The sequence below is a fragment of the Cnephaeus nilssonii genome, assembly GCF_951640355.1.
Source record: "Cnephaeus nilssonii genome assembly, chromosome: 4".
Lineage (NCBI taxonomy): Eukaryota > Metazoa > Chordata > Mammalia > Chiroptera > Vespertilionidae > Cnephaeus > Cnephaeus nilssonii.
In genome coordinates this window covers 47,121,980-47,139,325 of record NC_137075.1, presented here as the reverse complement: position 1 = coordinate 47,139,325, position 17,346 = coordinate 47,121,980, and the positions used below count along the sequence as shown (strand labels likewise).

Here is a 17,346-nt window from a genome sequence, read left to right as displayed (position 1 = left end):
GTTATCATATAAACCAGCAATTCCTTTCTAGGTATACACGCAGATGAATGAAACTGGGTATTTACATAAAAACCTGTATGTGGCCCTGGCTGGTTTGGCTCAGTGGATGGAGCGTCGGCCTGCAGACTGAAGGGTCCCAGGTTTGATTCCAGTCAAGAGCACATGTCTGGGTTGTGGGCTCAATCCCCAGTAGGGGACGTGAAGGAGGCAGCCGATCAATGATTCTCTTACATCACTGATGTTTCTATCTCTCTCCCACCTCTCCCTTCGTCTCTGAAATCAATATTATATATATATATATATATATATACACACACACACACACACACACACACACACACACACACACACACAACAAAAAACTTGTATGTGAATGTTCACAGCAGTTATTTTTCATAATAACCAAAATGTGGAAACAACCCAAATGTCCACTAGCTGATGAACTGAAAATCAAAACTATCAGAAGAAAAAAAGGAAAGGTACCAAAGAAGTCAAAGTGGCAGCATAGGGTATTGTCTAATTAACTTGGTTTTGAAAATGACACTTGTGGAAAGTAGCCTACCATCCAGTCAGAAATACTAAAGACAGAGGGTAATAATATATGCAAAAAATACTAGGGGAGAAAAAAAATTTCCTATAAAAAGAATAAGCTGCAAGCTTTGAGCCAATGATAGAATATAAATAAATGACAAACTGGATGGCACAGGAAGACTCAACTCTTAATTACTTTCATCAAGAATAATTGTTAATCCCTACATAAGATAGGTAATGCTATAAAGACACTATCTAGCCACTTTGGGACAGAATCATATAGGAGGAAGAGCACAGCTATTAAAGTCAAATGTATCTGGATTTAAATCTCAGCCCTGTCACTTATTGGAGAGGCAATAGTGTATAGTGGTCAAGAGTGTAGGCTCTGAAACCAGTACCTGGGTTTCAATTCCAGTGTTGCCACTTAAAGCTAAGTAACCCTGAACAAGCTATTTAACCTCCCTGTGCCTCTGTTTCCTCATCTGTAATATAGTGTAATGACTTAAAGAAGTCATTACACTTAAAGCACTGAGAATAGTGCATAGCACATAGTAACTGCTCAATTACTGTTTATTTGTTCTTGTTATTTTTAATTATGGGCAAACTATTTATTACAATTTTTGTTTCTATTATTGACATTGTACAAGTTACCTAAATTCACTTTTTCTCTTCTATAAAATGACAGAAGATGGTTTAAGGATTAAGGAGATACTGGATACAAAGCACCTAATAGGTACTCAATAAACATTAGCTACCAACCCTTACCCAAATTTTGGAAAAAAACAACAATGATGATGTATTAAGATACTGAACATAGGCAAGCTCTGTATACTCAGTAAAATTAGATAATGAATAAAATTTTAGAATATATTATCAAGAAGATAGTGTAATGACAATGTACATAAGAGAGAAATAACAGAAGCCACTATAAGCTCGTTAGGAATAATACATGACAAGTTAACCTTTTAATTTATGTCTAACATTGGGTTAATAGACTGGGGGAAAACACACACACACACACACACAAACCAGTGTACCTTGATTTCAGTAAGGCATTCAAATACTAATTTTCATAATAATCTTATAGAATATAATAAAGAAATATAAGGAGAATGACAGTACAATTAAATAAATCTGTAGGAAAAACTGCCCCAAATTATTAATGAAGACACTAGTCTGCAAACAGATTTCCCGTGGCCCTATACTATTAAGGCATTAATTTAAAAAAATCCTAGATGTTGGTTTTTAAAAAAGGAAAAAAGAAACTCAATACCAAAATCTTGACTATTTTAGCTGACATAGGCAAAAATCTAACCATTAAAGGAGAGAGAAAAAAAGATGATACAATATATGTATAATATAATGCCACATTAATAAAATCCCCAGTTCAAAGGAAGTAAAAATGAACACAAGTCAGAAGACATAAGAAAAACCTATCTTCACTCTGGTTGTCACCTTTTATGACCAACAGAAAAGGGTGACCAAGATGGTTATTTGTATCACATACTGTCATATAATGAAAACCAGAAATATTTAGCTTAAATAGTGACTGAGGGTTTGCACTTGCACATGAGGAAAAGAACATATAAAAAAGTAAAGGGTAGATATATTTCCCTAAAGATGAAGAACTTAAATTTCTAATGGGTTGTTCTCATTTCTCTTGATGAGAATGTTACTATTTGTCAGTTCATTTTCTGAACAACTCTAAGTATTATAGATTCAGGAAATCATGTTTCTGGAAGGAATTTGATCTTTGTTATCTATACATATAAAGAGGTAATATGCTAATTTGTCCGTGTCCTCATAACAACCAATTTGCATATTGATGCACGCGCAGCGGGGGCGGGCAGCTGGAGCCAAGTTCCTGGGGGTCTGAGGAGACTGCCTCACAGGAGCTCAGACTGCAAAGAAGGAAGAGGAAGCGGCCATGGGGAGCTCTTCCAATCCCCCTGCACGGACACCCTACTCCAGCCCCCGCACCCTAGGGGGGGACAGGAAGACCCAGCCTCAGGGGAAGCTGCAGCCCACACCTCCGACTCCTGATCTCTTCCCCCGCAACCCCCGCCAGGGGCGCCCACAACAACAGCACGCCGGCCACCACCCATCAGCGCCCCCAAGGGACCTGAGGCCTGCAGCCTGCCGCTGCTGGGCCCCCTCCGCTGCGGCCGGGCACACCTCTCCTCCCTATAACTCCAGACCCAGGTGGAGGCAGGCCTGAGCGGCCCCCCAGGATCAAATCCTTCCCCCACCAACAGCAGCAGTGCCATCTCCACAGAGGAAGCTGGCTGAACCTCGCTGGGGGCGCGGCTAAACCCGCCCTTCTAGCCCGCCTGGCTCCACCCTGGCCCAGCCCCCACCCAGCTCCAAGAGATCGGAGCCCCACCCTGAGCAGGTAAAGCTGTGAAACAGCCACGTACAATTTAAAGAATGGCGCCAAGAGGGAAGGTTTGACAATTACTCCCCCTTCCACCTCGCTGCCCCCCTAGAGCCTCCCTAACGCCCTGCCCCCGCCCCCCAGTGCCTCCAGGGACGACCACCACCGCTACAGGGCTGCTGGCCAGAGCCCGCCCCTCTGAGGCCTGTGGAACCCTCTGCAAAGCTTCCATAGCTACAGTTTCAGGAAACAATCATGCCCTCCTCCCCTAATCAGCTCCTGCTACCTGCGAGGGTACCTGTGAGCTTAAAAATAACAATCCCTTCCTGTTTAGACATAACTTACTTGGTGAAACATTTCTAGGTTTATTAGCTCAGAACCTCCTCATGACAACCCAGTGAGGTAGGCGGAGAAGAGATTATAATTCCCATGGTATATGCGTATATATTCAGAAATGAAGCTCTGAGAAGAAAAGTGTCAAGCCCACTGGTTCCCAAGCACACGCCCCACGGGGGGTTGGGGGGAGCAATTTGATTTTAAGTGGGGGCAAATCGAGAATGAGTAAATAGTGAATTTTTTGCATTTATTATGGTTCTAGGGGCCTCATCTACAGTGTATCCTACATAATAAAAGGCTAATATGCAAATGACCGAATGGTGGAATGAGCAGTCACTATGATGCACACTGACCACCAGGGGGCAGACACTCAATGCAGGAGCTGGCCCCTGGCGGTCAGTGTGCTCCCACAGGGGGAGCACCGCTCAGACAGAAGCCAGGCTCACAGCTGGCGAGCCGCCTCCATGGCAACGCTAAGGATGTCCGACTGACTTAGGCCCACTAAGCCATCAGTCGGACATCCCCCTAGGGCTCCCAGACTGCGAGAGGGCACAGGCCAGGCTGAGGGACCCTCCAACAAGTGCACAAATTTCGTGCACCGGGCCTCTAGTACGATAATAATGTATTACTTCTGAGTTTATAGAAATTAGCTCAAAGAAACTTTTAAAAAATTCTATTTAAAATTAACAGAAAAATTTTACTAATATTAGAAAAACAAATTAAGATTAAACCATCAAAACATAAAGAAAAACTCTATAAACAGAATACTTCTAAATCTTGGCCAATGGGTCACAGTAACTAAGCTTTTTAGTGATATGACAACAAAATCTACCCCTATGAATAAGAAGCAACAGTGATTTCATTTACTAATTATCCAAGTGATAAACTTGTAATAAAAATGTATCATATAATAATCCCAAGAAAAGAACACAAGAGTAGTAAACAGTGATACAATCTACAGACAATGAAGGTTAATAACACCATCCATTTATAGAGTACGTTAAAATTTCTTAAACTACTTTCCACCTATTTGCTATCTGATCTGAAAACAACTCTGAGGCAGACAAAACAGTTAATATTAGTCCCATTTTACAGTCTTCTTAAGGCTCAGAGGGGTAAATGATTTCCTCAGATCACTCAAGTTGGTCTAGAGCAGTGGTCGGCAAACTGCGGCTTTCGAGCCACATGCGGCTCTTTGGCCCCTTGAGTTTTTAGCAAAGGCCAGCTTACGAGTACCCTAATTAAGTTAATAACAATGTACCTACATATATAGTTTAAGTTTAAAAAATTTGGCTCTCAAAAGAAATTTCAATCGTTGTACTGTTGATATTTGGCTCTGTTGACTAATGAGTTTGCCGACCACTGGTCTAGAGTATGAATTTGGAGCATCTGTCTACTGGTCAGCATCCATTCTTTCTTTAATCACTTTGTTTTCTCCTTAATGAAATAATACATTTTCATTGGCAAATGTTAGAATACAGACAAATCATCTCCCTAAGCAGACAATGTATTAATAATATTGAGAAATTTTACCTTTCCTTTGAAATGAAAAACAATGTGAGTAAAAGAAAAAATTCAAGTAAAAGAAATACATATTTTTTACTTCCTATAATACTATGCTGGAAAAAAACACAAAAACCAGAAGATTAAGCGGATCAGTAAGTAAAATAAATAATGTTTTCTCAAACAGCCACTAAATATTTTGTATGTTAATATTTTTAAAATAACATCAAATGTTAATACTCTTAAGTGGGCTCTAGCAATATTAGATTTCTCATCTTTACATGCTTGAAAATAAACTAAACTTTACTTTTAATGATGTAAGTACAAGGTAAAACCATTACCTTGGGTGTGCTTCCTTTAATGAATTTTTTAATTGAAGACAACAAGCCGGTTTCATTCTTCGGTGGTTTTTCTCCTCCTGCAGGTAGGCTATCATCAACTTCTGAATATTTCCTCTTTGCTCTGGCAGTGCGCTGTGTTTGGATTGGATTGGATTGCTGAGAAGCTTTTCGTGTTCTCAGCCTCATCTTTTATGGGTGCCACATGTAAAACTGTAAGAGAAAAATAACAAGGATTATTAAAAACTTAATCTAGCATACCCATAGTTTCCCAGCTTATATAATAAAAACCTCTTGGTTAAAAAAAGTCCAGGTTTCTAAGGGATTAAAGTAAGAAATTAACATTTTATGTGATTGAACTTTATAGTATACATTATCCCAAGTAACCTTCCCATCTTCTGAAATTATATCTTGTGATTGAACACCACAGTGTGCATGCTCTCTACAGCACTATGCTGCCTCCACCCATGCCAACATTATCATTCATTTAACCATTCATTTATTCATCATCAAGTTTCTCCTGAGCACCTACCACATTCAAGGCAGTGGGCTAGGAAATTACCTAGTAAATAATAAACAAGATAGGGAAAATTTTGCCCTCTGGAACTCAAACTGCAGTGGGAAAAAACCCTTAGTCAATAAATGAATTCCATTAGCACATTCTAATAATCAGCAATCATACAAGTGTAACAAGAAGTTGAATCATTTTGCAGGATTCGATCTTACCTTACTTAATGATACTTTAAAAATTGAATTCCCACGAGAAAGAACATATGAAGCAATCAACTTGACCTCTCTCATTTTATCGATGAGAAAATTAATAGGTGGCAAAACTGTCCCAAGACTTAGAAGTAGTTAAGAATATACCCTGAATTAAAATCTGTAAAACAGAATACTAAACTAGGAATGAAGAGATGTGAATTCTAATCCTACCTTAATCATAGCTAAGCAATAATCACAACTGTGTCTTTTAAACTGTATAAAGAATACATACACTCATCTTACCACCTTGAGACTCAAAATGAAAAAGGAATTAGAAAACAATATAAAGTGTGGAGAACAATAAAATTATTCACAACAATGAATGCATTTGTAGAAATTCTAAGCACTCTAAAGCTGTAGAAATACCTGGCAATGGTTAGGGTCTTCACTGACCAATTAGGAAGCTTAAGAAGTTGTATCTTTACTAATACAACAGAATGGTCACAGAATAAAAGTTAGAATCCTTTAAAGTATATATAAAAACGTTATACTACTATAGTATGCTATGCTGTACTATACTATACCTAAAGAATAACAACAAAAAAAACCATATCCCCCAAATTCAAGGGATTCACCATAAGTTCCAAAATCTTTCCAAATAATTCTTTTTTTCCATCACCAAATGGTACTCAGATTTTTCCTTTTAATTTTTTAAAATATATATTTTATTGATTTTTTTTTTTTTTACAGAGAGGAAGGGAGAGGGATAGCGAGTTAGAAACATCGATGAGAGAGAAACATCGATCAGCTGCCTCCTGCACACACCCTACTGGGTATGTGCCTGCAACCAAGGTACATGCCCTTGACCGGAATCGAACCTGGGACCCTTCAGTCCGCAGGCCGATGCTCTATCCACTGAGCCAAACAGATTAGGGCTTAATTTAAAAAAAAATCCTCATCCAGGAATATGTCTTGACTGATTTTTTTAGAGAGAGAGACACACAGAGAGAGAGAAAAAAACATCAATCAGCTGCCTTCAGTACATGCCCCCACCAGGGATAGAGGGCAGGTATAGGTATGTGCCTATACCTGCCCTGACCAAGAATTGAACCCTCAAACCTTTGGGCATATTAGACAACATTCCAATAACTGAGCCACCCGGCCAAAGGAAGGTGGTGCTCAGTTAAGTTGCTATCCCCAAATGAAATAAATATTGCCTTTTCTCCTAAAGAGTCAATGTTAACTTCTAAAGGGAGTTATCATTCAAGACATGTATTATTTACTTAACTCTATTTACAGTGCATAAATCTGTCTTAATTCCTTTGGTCTTCAGCTCAGCACTTCTTAGAAAAGGAAAATTCCCATGCCACAAATGCATAGAAGAATTTTTTAAAAGGAGTTTTTAATCAATTTCTATAGATATTTTAAAAAAAGATTTTAGTTTTGCCCTAACCGGTTTGGCTGGGTGGATAGAACGTTGGCCTGTGGACTGAAGGGTCCCAGGATTGATTCCAGTCAAGGGCATGTACCTTCGTTGGGGGCACATCCCCAGTGGGAGGTGTGCAGGAAGCAGCTGATTGATGTTTCTCTCTCATGGATGTTTCTAACTCTCTATCCCTCTCCCTTCCTCTCTGTAAAAAAAAAATCAATAAAATATATTTTTTTAAAACAAGATTTTTGTCTTGAAATTTACCAAGACTTGTTGTGTGGCTCACCACATGGCCTATCTTGGTGAGCCTTCCATGTGAGATTGAAAAGTACTGTTTTCTTCATCCGTGTGTGAGCAGTCGGTTTTGAAATTCCACGAGGGCTTGACTGCTCTAGCCCTTTCAGACTTAAAAATACACCTTTTACAACTCACCATCAGAATGGACAAAAACCCTCCACATTTCATAACTTCCTTGTTCTTGTTTGCTTTCCAGCAAATACCCACTGGTTATTTTTTAATTCAGAGGATTTTTTCTCCTAAGCTTTCCCAGAACCTTCATTCTCTCCATGCAGAATGATCTAGCATTATATATATACACTAGAGGCCCAGTGCATGAAGATTCATGCACTCGGGGGCGTCCCTCAGCCCAACCACCCTCTCACAATCCGGTCCCCTCGGGTAGGGTCCCTAGGCCTGGCCTGAGATCAGGGCCTATCGGGTCTTTCCTTCCCTGGTCTGCAGGAAGCTGGCCCCACCCCCGCCGCTGCCACTGCTTGCCATCTGTGCAACACTGCCTCCCCTCCCCTGCCACCGGTGGCCTCCCTCTGCAGGCGACAGGCTGGGGTGCAATGGATTGGCTGGCCTGGGCCTCCCTCTTTCTTTGCTGGGGGGTGGGGCCAGCCATGCAAGGGGCTGTCTGCCTACCTGATTGCCCCTAACCGCTGGCCTACCTGCCTGATCACCCCTAACCACTGGTCTGCCTACCTGATCACCCCTATCCACTCTGACTGCCTGCCTGATTGCCCCTAACAGCTTGCTTGGGGGCGGGGCCAGCCCAGTGAGGGTCTGTCTGCCTACCTGGATCACCCCTACCACTGGTCTGCCTACCTGATCTCCCCTAACCACTGGTCTGCCTACCTGATTACCCCAACCCCTCTGCCTGCCTGATTGCCCCTAACCATTTGCTTGGGGGCGGGTCCAGCACTGACTTCCAGTTGGTCAGCCTCTGGTTGTCGCAGGAGCCGACCGCCAGTTGCCTGCCATCCATTGCAGGCTCTCCGCTTTTGCCCAAGGCTCTCCGCAGGAGGCTTTTCCGGCCTTGGGCTTGGCCACACCCCAGCGTCCCAGCGACAGATCGCAGGAGCCGACCGCCAGTTGCCTGCCATCCGTCACAGGCTCTCCGCTTTTGCCCAAGGAGGCTTTTCCGGCCTTGGGCTCGGCCACACCCCAGCGTCCCAGCGACAGATCACAGGAGCCGACCGCCAGTTGCCTGCCATCCGTCGTAGGCTCTCCGCTTTTGCCCAAGGCCACACCCCAGCATTGCCAATCGGCCACCCCGGCCACCCCTAGTCCCGCCCCCCCGCGCCTCCTGGCCAATCGTGAGCATAGCGAAGGTACAGTCAATTTGCATACTACTCTATTATTAGGTAGGACTAGTGGCCTGGTACACGAAATTCATGCACGGAGGGGGTGTTCCTCAGCCCGGCCTGTACCCTCTCCAATCTGGGACCCCTCGAATGATGTCCTACTGCCGGTTTACTGGGATTGGGCCTAAACCAGCAGTCAGACATCCCTCTCACAATCCAGGACTGCTGGCTCCAGCAGCTCACCTGCCTGCCTGCCTGCCTGATTGCCCCTAACCACTCTGCCTGGTGGCCTGCTCGCCCCCAAATGCCCCCCCCCGCCAGCCTGATCACCCCCAACTGCCCCCCTCTGCTGGCCTGCTTGCCCCCAACTGCCCCACCTGCTGGCCTGCTCTCCCCCACCTTCCCTCCTCACTGGTCTGCTCACCCCCAACTGGGCCCCCTGCTGGTCTGCACCCCCAATGGCCCCTGCCGTCCCATCCTGCCCTGATCACTCCCCAGGTGACCCAAGGTCCCAGCCCCTCCTTTTTTTCTTTTTCTTTTTTTTTTTTTCAGTGCCTCCTTGAGCAGAGGCCAGGGCCAGCTGGAAGCAAGTATCTAGGATTTATTTATCTTCTATAATTGAAACTTTGTAGCCTTGAGTGGAGGCCAGGGTCGGCCAGGGTGGGAGGGAAGCTTGGCTTCCTCCATTGCTAGGGCAACCCAAGCCTCCTGCTTGCTCCAGCTCCATGGCCGGCCGCCACCTTGGTTGGGTTAATTTGCATACTCGCTCCTGACTGGCCTGGTGGGCGTGGCTTGGCGTAGCGGAGTGATGGTTAACTTGCATGTTTCTCTTTTATTAGTGTAGACTAGAGGCCTGGTGCTTGAAAATTCATGCACTGGAGGGGGGGATGGGTCCCTCAGCCCGGCCTGCCCTCTCTCAACAGTCTGGGAGCCCTCAGGGGTGGGAGGCGACCTGGCGATCAGGGGAAGGCAACGCCCCAACACACCTCTGCTGCTGCCACCGCCAGCAGTACAAGCCTCGGCTGGCCCTGGTTACCTTAGCCTCGGGCAGCCCTGGGCAGTTGCCATCCGAGGCTTGCCTGCACCTCGGGTCGGCCCTAGGTGGCTGGGCAGCCACCATCTGAGGCTTGCCTGCACCTCGGGCTGCCCCTGGGCAGCTGGGGGAATGAGGGGACTGGGGGACTCCAGAGGCAGGCGCACAGAGCGGCCAGACTCCCCTGGGGGCGGGCCCGGCCGTGCCATGCGCCACCACCCCGGTGGGGCTGAGGGGACTGGGCGCATCTTGTGGCTGTGGGTGCCACCATCTTTGAGGCGTGGTAGTCAATTAGCATATTCCCTCCTTATTGGCTGTGGGCGCTGCCATCTTTGAGGGCGGGACAGTCAATCAGCATATTCCCTCCTTATTGGCTCTGGGCACCACCATCTCTGCGATGGTGTGAGGGTCAATTAGCATATTCCCTCTTTATTAGATAGGATATATATATATATACACACACACACTATGATATGTATATATACTTACTTGCTAGAGTTGAAGATTTTAATACCCCAATTTCAATAATGGATAGAACAACTAGACAAGGAAATGAAAGACCTGAACAATTCACTTGACCTAAGAGAAATATACAAAACAATTCACTGCACAACAGCAAAATAGATATTCTAAATTTACACATGAAACATTCTCCAGGAGAGACATGTTAGGACAAAAACGAAGTCTCAATAAATTTAAAAGGACTGAAACCATACAAGTACATTGTCTCCATGCCTTCATATAAATATAATCTGTAATAATAAAAGTGTAATATGCTAATTAGACCAGATGTCCTTCCGGACGAAGCTGGGGCTGCGAGGGAAGCCCGCGTCCCGGGTGCCTGCCAGCGGCCAGAGGGAAGCCCAGGTCCTGAATGCCAGAGGGAAGCTGGTGCCAGTAGCCAGGGGAAGGAAAACCTACTCGTGCACAAATTTCATGCATCAGGCCTCTAGTATCTCCAATAAAATTAGAAATCTCAAAAAGGAAATTTGAGAAGTTAACAAATAGGCAGAAATTAAACAACAAACTCTTAAATAACTACTGTGTTAAAGAAGAAATTACAATGGGAATTAGAAAATACTTCAAAAAGATGAATGAAAACAAAAACACAATATTTTGGGATGCCCAGAAAGCAGTGCTCAGAGCAATTTATTGGTAAATATAAAAGTCTTTATGTTTAAAAAAAAAACACACCCACCTCAAATCAATAATAAAACCTTCTACTTTAAAAAACTAGAAAGAGAAGCAAACGAAATCATCCAAAGCAAGCAGAAGGAAGGAAATAAAAGCAGAAATAGATAATTTAAAAGAAAAATGACAGAAAAATCAATGAAGTAAAAAAAAAGCTGGTTCTCTGAAAAGATCAACAAAATTTTGACATTTAGTTAGACTAGCCAAAAAAAAAAAAAAAAAAGAGAAGACTCAACCTTTCAATTTCAGGAATGAAAGAAGGGACATTAATATCAACCTTACAGATGTAAAGGGATTTTTTAAGGAAATATTATGAACAATTGTACACCAACAAATTAGATAACCTAGATGAAATGACAAATTCCTAGAAAGACACAACTACACTGGACTCATGAAAAAATAGAAAATCTAAAAGGCTCATAACAAGTAAAGACTGAATTAGTAATTAAAAAAATAAATAAAACTTTCCACAATGAAAAGCCCAGGACTAGATGGCTTTACTAGTGAGTTTTACCAAATGTTTAAGTAATTAATACTAATCCTTCTCAAAATCTACCAAAAAATTAAGGAATACCTCCCAACTCAATCTCTGAGGTCAACATTACCTTGATACCAAAGTCAAAGAAAGACACTACCAGAAAAGAAAACTATAGGTTAATTATGCCTTAGGAACACAGATGTAACATCCCAACAAAATACTAGCAAAACAAATGCAGCTTAATAATAAAAGGATTATGCACCATGACCAAGTGGGATTTTATCCCAGGAAAGCAAAGGTGGTTAACCTTAACCCTAACCCTAACCAGCATATGAAAATCAATCAATATAATACACCACATTAAAAAAATAAAGGGAAAAGTCCACATAATCATTTCAATTGATGCATAAAAAAATCTGACCAAACCAACACGCTTTCATAATAAAAACATCCAACAAACCAGGAATAGGAGGAACTTCTTCAACCAGAAAAAAAGGCATCTATGAAAAACTCACAGCCAACATCATATTTCTTAGTGAAAAACTAAATGCTTTACTCCTGAGATAAAAAAAAAATAAGCAAGATGTCCACTCCCACCACTTCTATTCAATCAGGCAAGAAAAAGAAATAACATGATCCTGTATAAAGAATAAACATAAGAGCCCTAGCTGGTTTGGCTCAGTGGATAGAGTGTCAGCCTGCAGACTAAAGGGTCCCGGATTCAATTCCGGTCAAGGGTACATGCCGGGGTTGTAGGCTTGATCCCCAGTAGGGGGTGTGCAGCAGGCAGCCAGTCAATGATTCTCTCTCATCATTGATGTTTCTATCTCTCTTCCCTTTCCCTTCCTCTCTGAAATCAATAAAAATATATTTAAAAAATAAACATAAGAGCAAAAGCTGGATATAAACTTCATGAAATTTTTTTTTCTGCTCATGAAAAGACACCAGTAAGAAATTAAAAGTCATGCAACAAAGTGGGATAATATTCACAAAACACATATCTCTCAAAGTACACATGCGCAGAATATATAAAGAAATCCTAAAACACAGAAAGAAAAACCAGCTGACAGAAAAAATGATCAAAATATTTGAGAAGACATTGCATAAAAGCTAGATGATAGAACAAAAGTATATGAAATGCTACTCAATATTATCAATGAGAAATACAAGTTAAAAATTACAACAACATACTAATCCACATCTGCTTAAATGGCAAAATTTAAAAAGACTAAAGAACAAATGGTAGCAAGGATGTGGAACAATGAGAAATCTCATAATCTGCTGATGGCAATGTAAGGTTTTGGTTAAAGGTTGTAATCCTATATAATAAAAGGGTAATATGCAAATTGACCCTGATGTGTCTGAACAACCGCTTGACCAGTCACTGAGGCGCACTGACCATCTCTTGGTCTCTTTCCCCAGCCGGCAGGCTCTGATCACCCAATGGTGAACGGGGAACTGGGGTGGGTGGCGGGGGACGCAGGTGGCGCCAGGCCAAGGCTCCTGCCCGACCAGTCGCCCCACACACAGAGGGCAACTCGCAGCAGGGGTGGGTGGAATGGCCGACCTCTCGGTTCCTTCCCCCAGCCAGCAGGCTCCGATCACCTGATGGCGAACGGGGAACTGGGGGTGGGTGGCGGTGGGGGGTGAGGCCAGGGGAGATGAGGTGAGGCCAGGCCTAGGGACCGTAGCCACACACTAATTCCGGGCCTCTAGTTTCTAATAAACAACACCTAACCCTTTGATCCAATAAGTTCACTTCTAAGTTTTTAACCAAGAGAAATATAAACCTGTCCTCCTCACAGCTTTATTTACAACTAGAGGCCCGGTGCACAAAATTCATGTACTGGGGGAGGGGGGGGAGGGAGTCCTTCAGCCCAGCCTGCGCCCTCTCTCAGTCTGGGACCTAAGCCAGCAGCCAGACATCCCTCTCACGGTCCGGGACCCCTTGCTCCTCACCGCCCACCTGCAGTGGAGGTGGGAGAGGCTCCCACCACCACCACTGCGCTCACTAGCCATGAGCCAGGCTTCTGGTTGAGCAGTGCTCCCCCTGTGGGAGTGCACTGACCACCAGGGGGCAGCTCCTGTGTTGAGCATCTGCCCCCTGGTGGTCAGTGCACGTCATAGCTACTGGTTGTTCGGCCGTTCAATCTAGCATATTAGGGTATTATTATATAGGATAGTCCCAAACTGGAAAAAATGACCATGCCCAGCAGCAGAAAGATGAATATGGTATTTTCATACAGTGAATAATCAGACACAGAAAGCAGCAATTACTAATATCAACCAACATAAAAGAATCTCACAGACATTATGCTGAGCAATGGCAGACACAAGAGTACGTTTGGCCGAAACCGGTTTGGCTCAGTGGATAGAGCGTCGGCCTGAGGACTGAAGGGTCCCAGGTTCAATTCCGGTCAAGGGCATGTACCTTGGTTGCGGGCACATCCCCAGTAGGGGGGTGTGCAGGAGGCAGCTGATCGATGTTTCTCTCTCATCCATGTTTCTGACTCTCTGTCCCTCTCCCTTACTCTCTGTAAAATATCAATAAAATATATTAAAAAAAAAAAAGAGTACGTTTGATGACACCATTAAAAAAATATTAGGGGCAAAAATAGTATGAGAAAAATATCAGAAAAGAAGTTGCCTTGGGAAATGTCCTTTACTATGATAGGGATGTAAAAACTTACAGATAAATCCAACGTTTTTCAAAGTATGTAAATTTTACCCTGTAAAAAGTTCTTAGAAAAAATAACCACCAACCAGGCAGGAAGAAGTTGGGAGTAAGGTAGACACTCAACAAGAATAATAAAATGTTAATGACTACTGAAACTGAGTGATGGTTATATGGGGATTAATAATACCATTCTGTTTACTTTGTACATATATTTGGTATTTTCTATTAAACAACAACAACAACAAAACCAACCCTGACTACCAAAACTAGTGACAGGGTTCCACATTTGAGAAGAAAATACTGAATAAAACAAAAATATACAAACAAAAATGAGAAAAGAGAATATCTAGAAAAAGTTGGAAAGAGAAACACAACCTAAGCAATCTCAGAGAGCAATTCTCCATATTTTAGAACATTATAAGAAAACCACACCCCCGCTGGTGTGACTCAGTTGGTTGAGTGTTGTCCTGTGCACCAAGAGGGTGCAGGTTTGATTTGGTTTGATTCCCAGTTTGCCTGCCTTTCTCCCCCTGCTCTCTCTCCCCGCTCCTTTCCCCCCACTCTTTCTTTAAAACGAATAAAAACAGATTTAAAAAAAATACACAGAAAGTTCCATTTAAGTCAAAAACTATCTTGAAGCAAAACTTCTAAAAGTTCAGGAAAACAAGTTTTGCATTAAAAAGTAATAAAGCCCTGGCTGGTTTGGCTAGTGGTTAGAGTGTCTACCCAAACACTGAAGGGTCTTAGGTTCAATTCCCTATTGGAGCCTATGTGGGAGGCAACCAATCTATGTGTGTCTCTCACATCGATGTTTCTCTCTCTGTCTCTCCCACTCCCTTTCATTCTCTCTAAAAAACAAATCAATGGAAAAAATATCCTTGGATGAGAATTAACAACAATAAACTGTATGTTGTCTATCTCCCCATTCCCCTCTCTCTAAAATAAATTTTTAAAAAAATTTCAAAATCTTAAAAAAAAAAAAAAGACAGGCCTAAGATCAGCAAAACAAAAGTCTAGTATGAATTACTAGAACTTTACTAAACTTTAAGGAAAGGGGAGTGGGGGAGGGAAGAAACATCCTTTGGGCATTTAAGAGAGAGAGAGAGAGAAAGAGAGAGAGAGAGAGAAAGAGAGAGAGAGAGAGAGAGAGAGAGAGAGAGAGAGAGACAGAGACAGACATCCTTTGGGGAAGAGACATCCTTTGAGTATTCACGCCAAATGTAGGCAGACTGTTTTTTATAGACCCAAATAGTAAATATTTTAGTCTTGCAGACCATAGGAATAACAGTTATATAAAATTCAAATATCAGTGTACAGAATCATGCTCATCAGTTTCCATGTTGTCTGTGGCAATGTATAGCAAAAGCAGCCAAAGACATTATGTAAATGAATGGACATGGCTGTATACAATAAAATTGTATTTGCAAACCCTGATATAGTTACACACTAAATAACTTTATTTTTTTAAATGTTGTTTTTATTGATTTTTTAGAAAGAGAGAGGAAGGGTTGGGGGGCATCGATTTGTTGTTCCACTTATTTACGCATTCATCAGTTGTTTCTTGTACATGCCCTGACAGGGAACAAACCTGCATCTTTGGTGGATCAGGATGATGCTCCTATCAACTGAGATACCCGACCAGGGTTCCTACTAAGTAACTCTACAATGGAAAGAAAAATAGACTATTCTGAATTTTTCAACAGCAACACTTTATGCCAGAAGAAAAATGGAGTAACATATTTAAATTACAATAATCAAGGAAAGAATATGTATACCAAGGATTTTATATCCAACAAAAATAAGTTTCAAGAATAATGGCCACAGACACACCGGGAATATTGTGCCGAAGGAGGCTTTCCTGAAAAACCTAAAAGAGCACTTCAGAAAACCAAATTGACTACAAATACTGCATAAAAACTGGTGGTAAGCATCAAGCACACAAAAATGTAGTTACCAATACAACTAAAATAAAATGAAGGTTGAAAGGGAGAGAGTATAATATATAATGGCTATTTCTTTGACAATGTAAATATAGACACAACTATTTAAAAGTGAGGGAAGAATGAGAACAGCACAGAAAAAAAAAGGAAGAAAGAAAGAAAGAAAGAAAGAAAGAAAGAAAGAAAGAAAGAAAGAAAGAAAGAAAGAAAGAAAGAAAAGAGTATATAAGGCTTTAGTAATCAAATGTATGATGGAAGTGCTGGCATTGTTATTTTGAGACTGTTGTGAAATAAATCTAATTAACCTTTAGATTTCTAATCCAAGTCTGTCATCCACTGAGTCCTTGGGAAATAAGACCTAGCATGGAAAAAGACAGAGATGTAAGATAAAGAAGTTAAAATCCCTGGAATTCTGACTCTGGCCAAGTTAAAAGGGCAAAAAACCCTCTCCCAAAAAGCAATCATACGGGTGGACAAAATGACAAAACCTATTTCAGTAATGTGCAAATCAACCAGAGGCATACAACAATTTGAAAATGCTTATAAAACTGCTCAACGTGGGGTAAGAACATTGAGAGTTTGTGCCATTCTTGTCTGGGACTGCTCCAGTCTCTTATGCTCCCACCTACAAGAGCAGATGATTTTGGCAAGCTGAATAGACTAGCAGCATTGAAGTCACCATAAAGAGAGACTCACGTGATTTACAGAGTTTGACAATGACCACACTCAGTGGTATCATCAGTATAAGCCAGTGATGGCGAACCTATGACACGCGTAGCCATTTCTGATGACACGCGGCAGCAGCCGCATGCCGAGGATGAAACATTTGCTGCTCCTGAGGATGAAACATTTGCGACTAGAGTCTTGGAGTTAGAGTCTAACTCCAAGACTCTAGTCACAAATGTTTCATCCTCCCCTATTAGACACTCTGTGCTGGAGGTCTGTAGGCCAAAACAACAGAAATCTGGCATAGAGCGTCTAGTTCTGGGACTTCCGGTTAAGCTGGGATCTTTGCCCTCACTTCCGCTGGCAGAGCAGGGAGCAGTGGAACGCAGCGGGGGACGCATCTCTGGGGGCCCTGCCATTACCAGTAACCAAATAACAGTTAACCACAGCAACCATTATCTACTGTTCTGGGGTGTCATGGATTTCTAATCCATCATTACTGAGATAAGTGAGGGGGAGGCTGGGAGAGGCAAGGATTTGTGGCATGCTATGGGTGCCGTTT

The 17,346-nt window shown here is 42.4% G+C and overlaps 1 protein-coding gene across 1 annotated transcript in view; it reads right to left on the bottom strand.

Annotated features, from left to right (window-relative positions):
- CTDSPL2 (CTD small phosphatase like 2) overlaps nt 1-17,346 on the bottom strand; it is a 93,672-nt gene that overhangs the window by 55,904 nt on the left and 20,422 nt on the right. The window contains exon 2 of the mRNA XM_079768025.1: nt 5,086-5,295. Coding sequence (XP_079624151.1) covers nt 5,086-5,271 — 186 coding nt within the window. The 5' untranslated portion in view covers nt 5,272-5,295. The remainder of the gene's footprint in view (nt 1-5,085; nt 5,296-17,346) is intronic.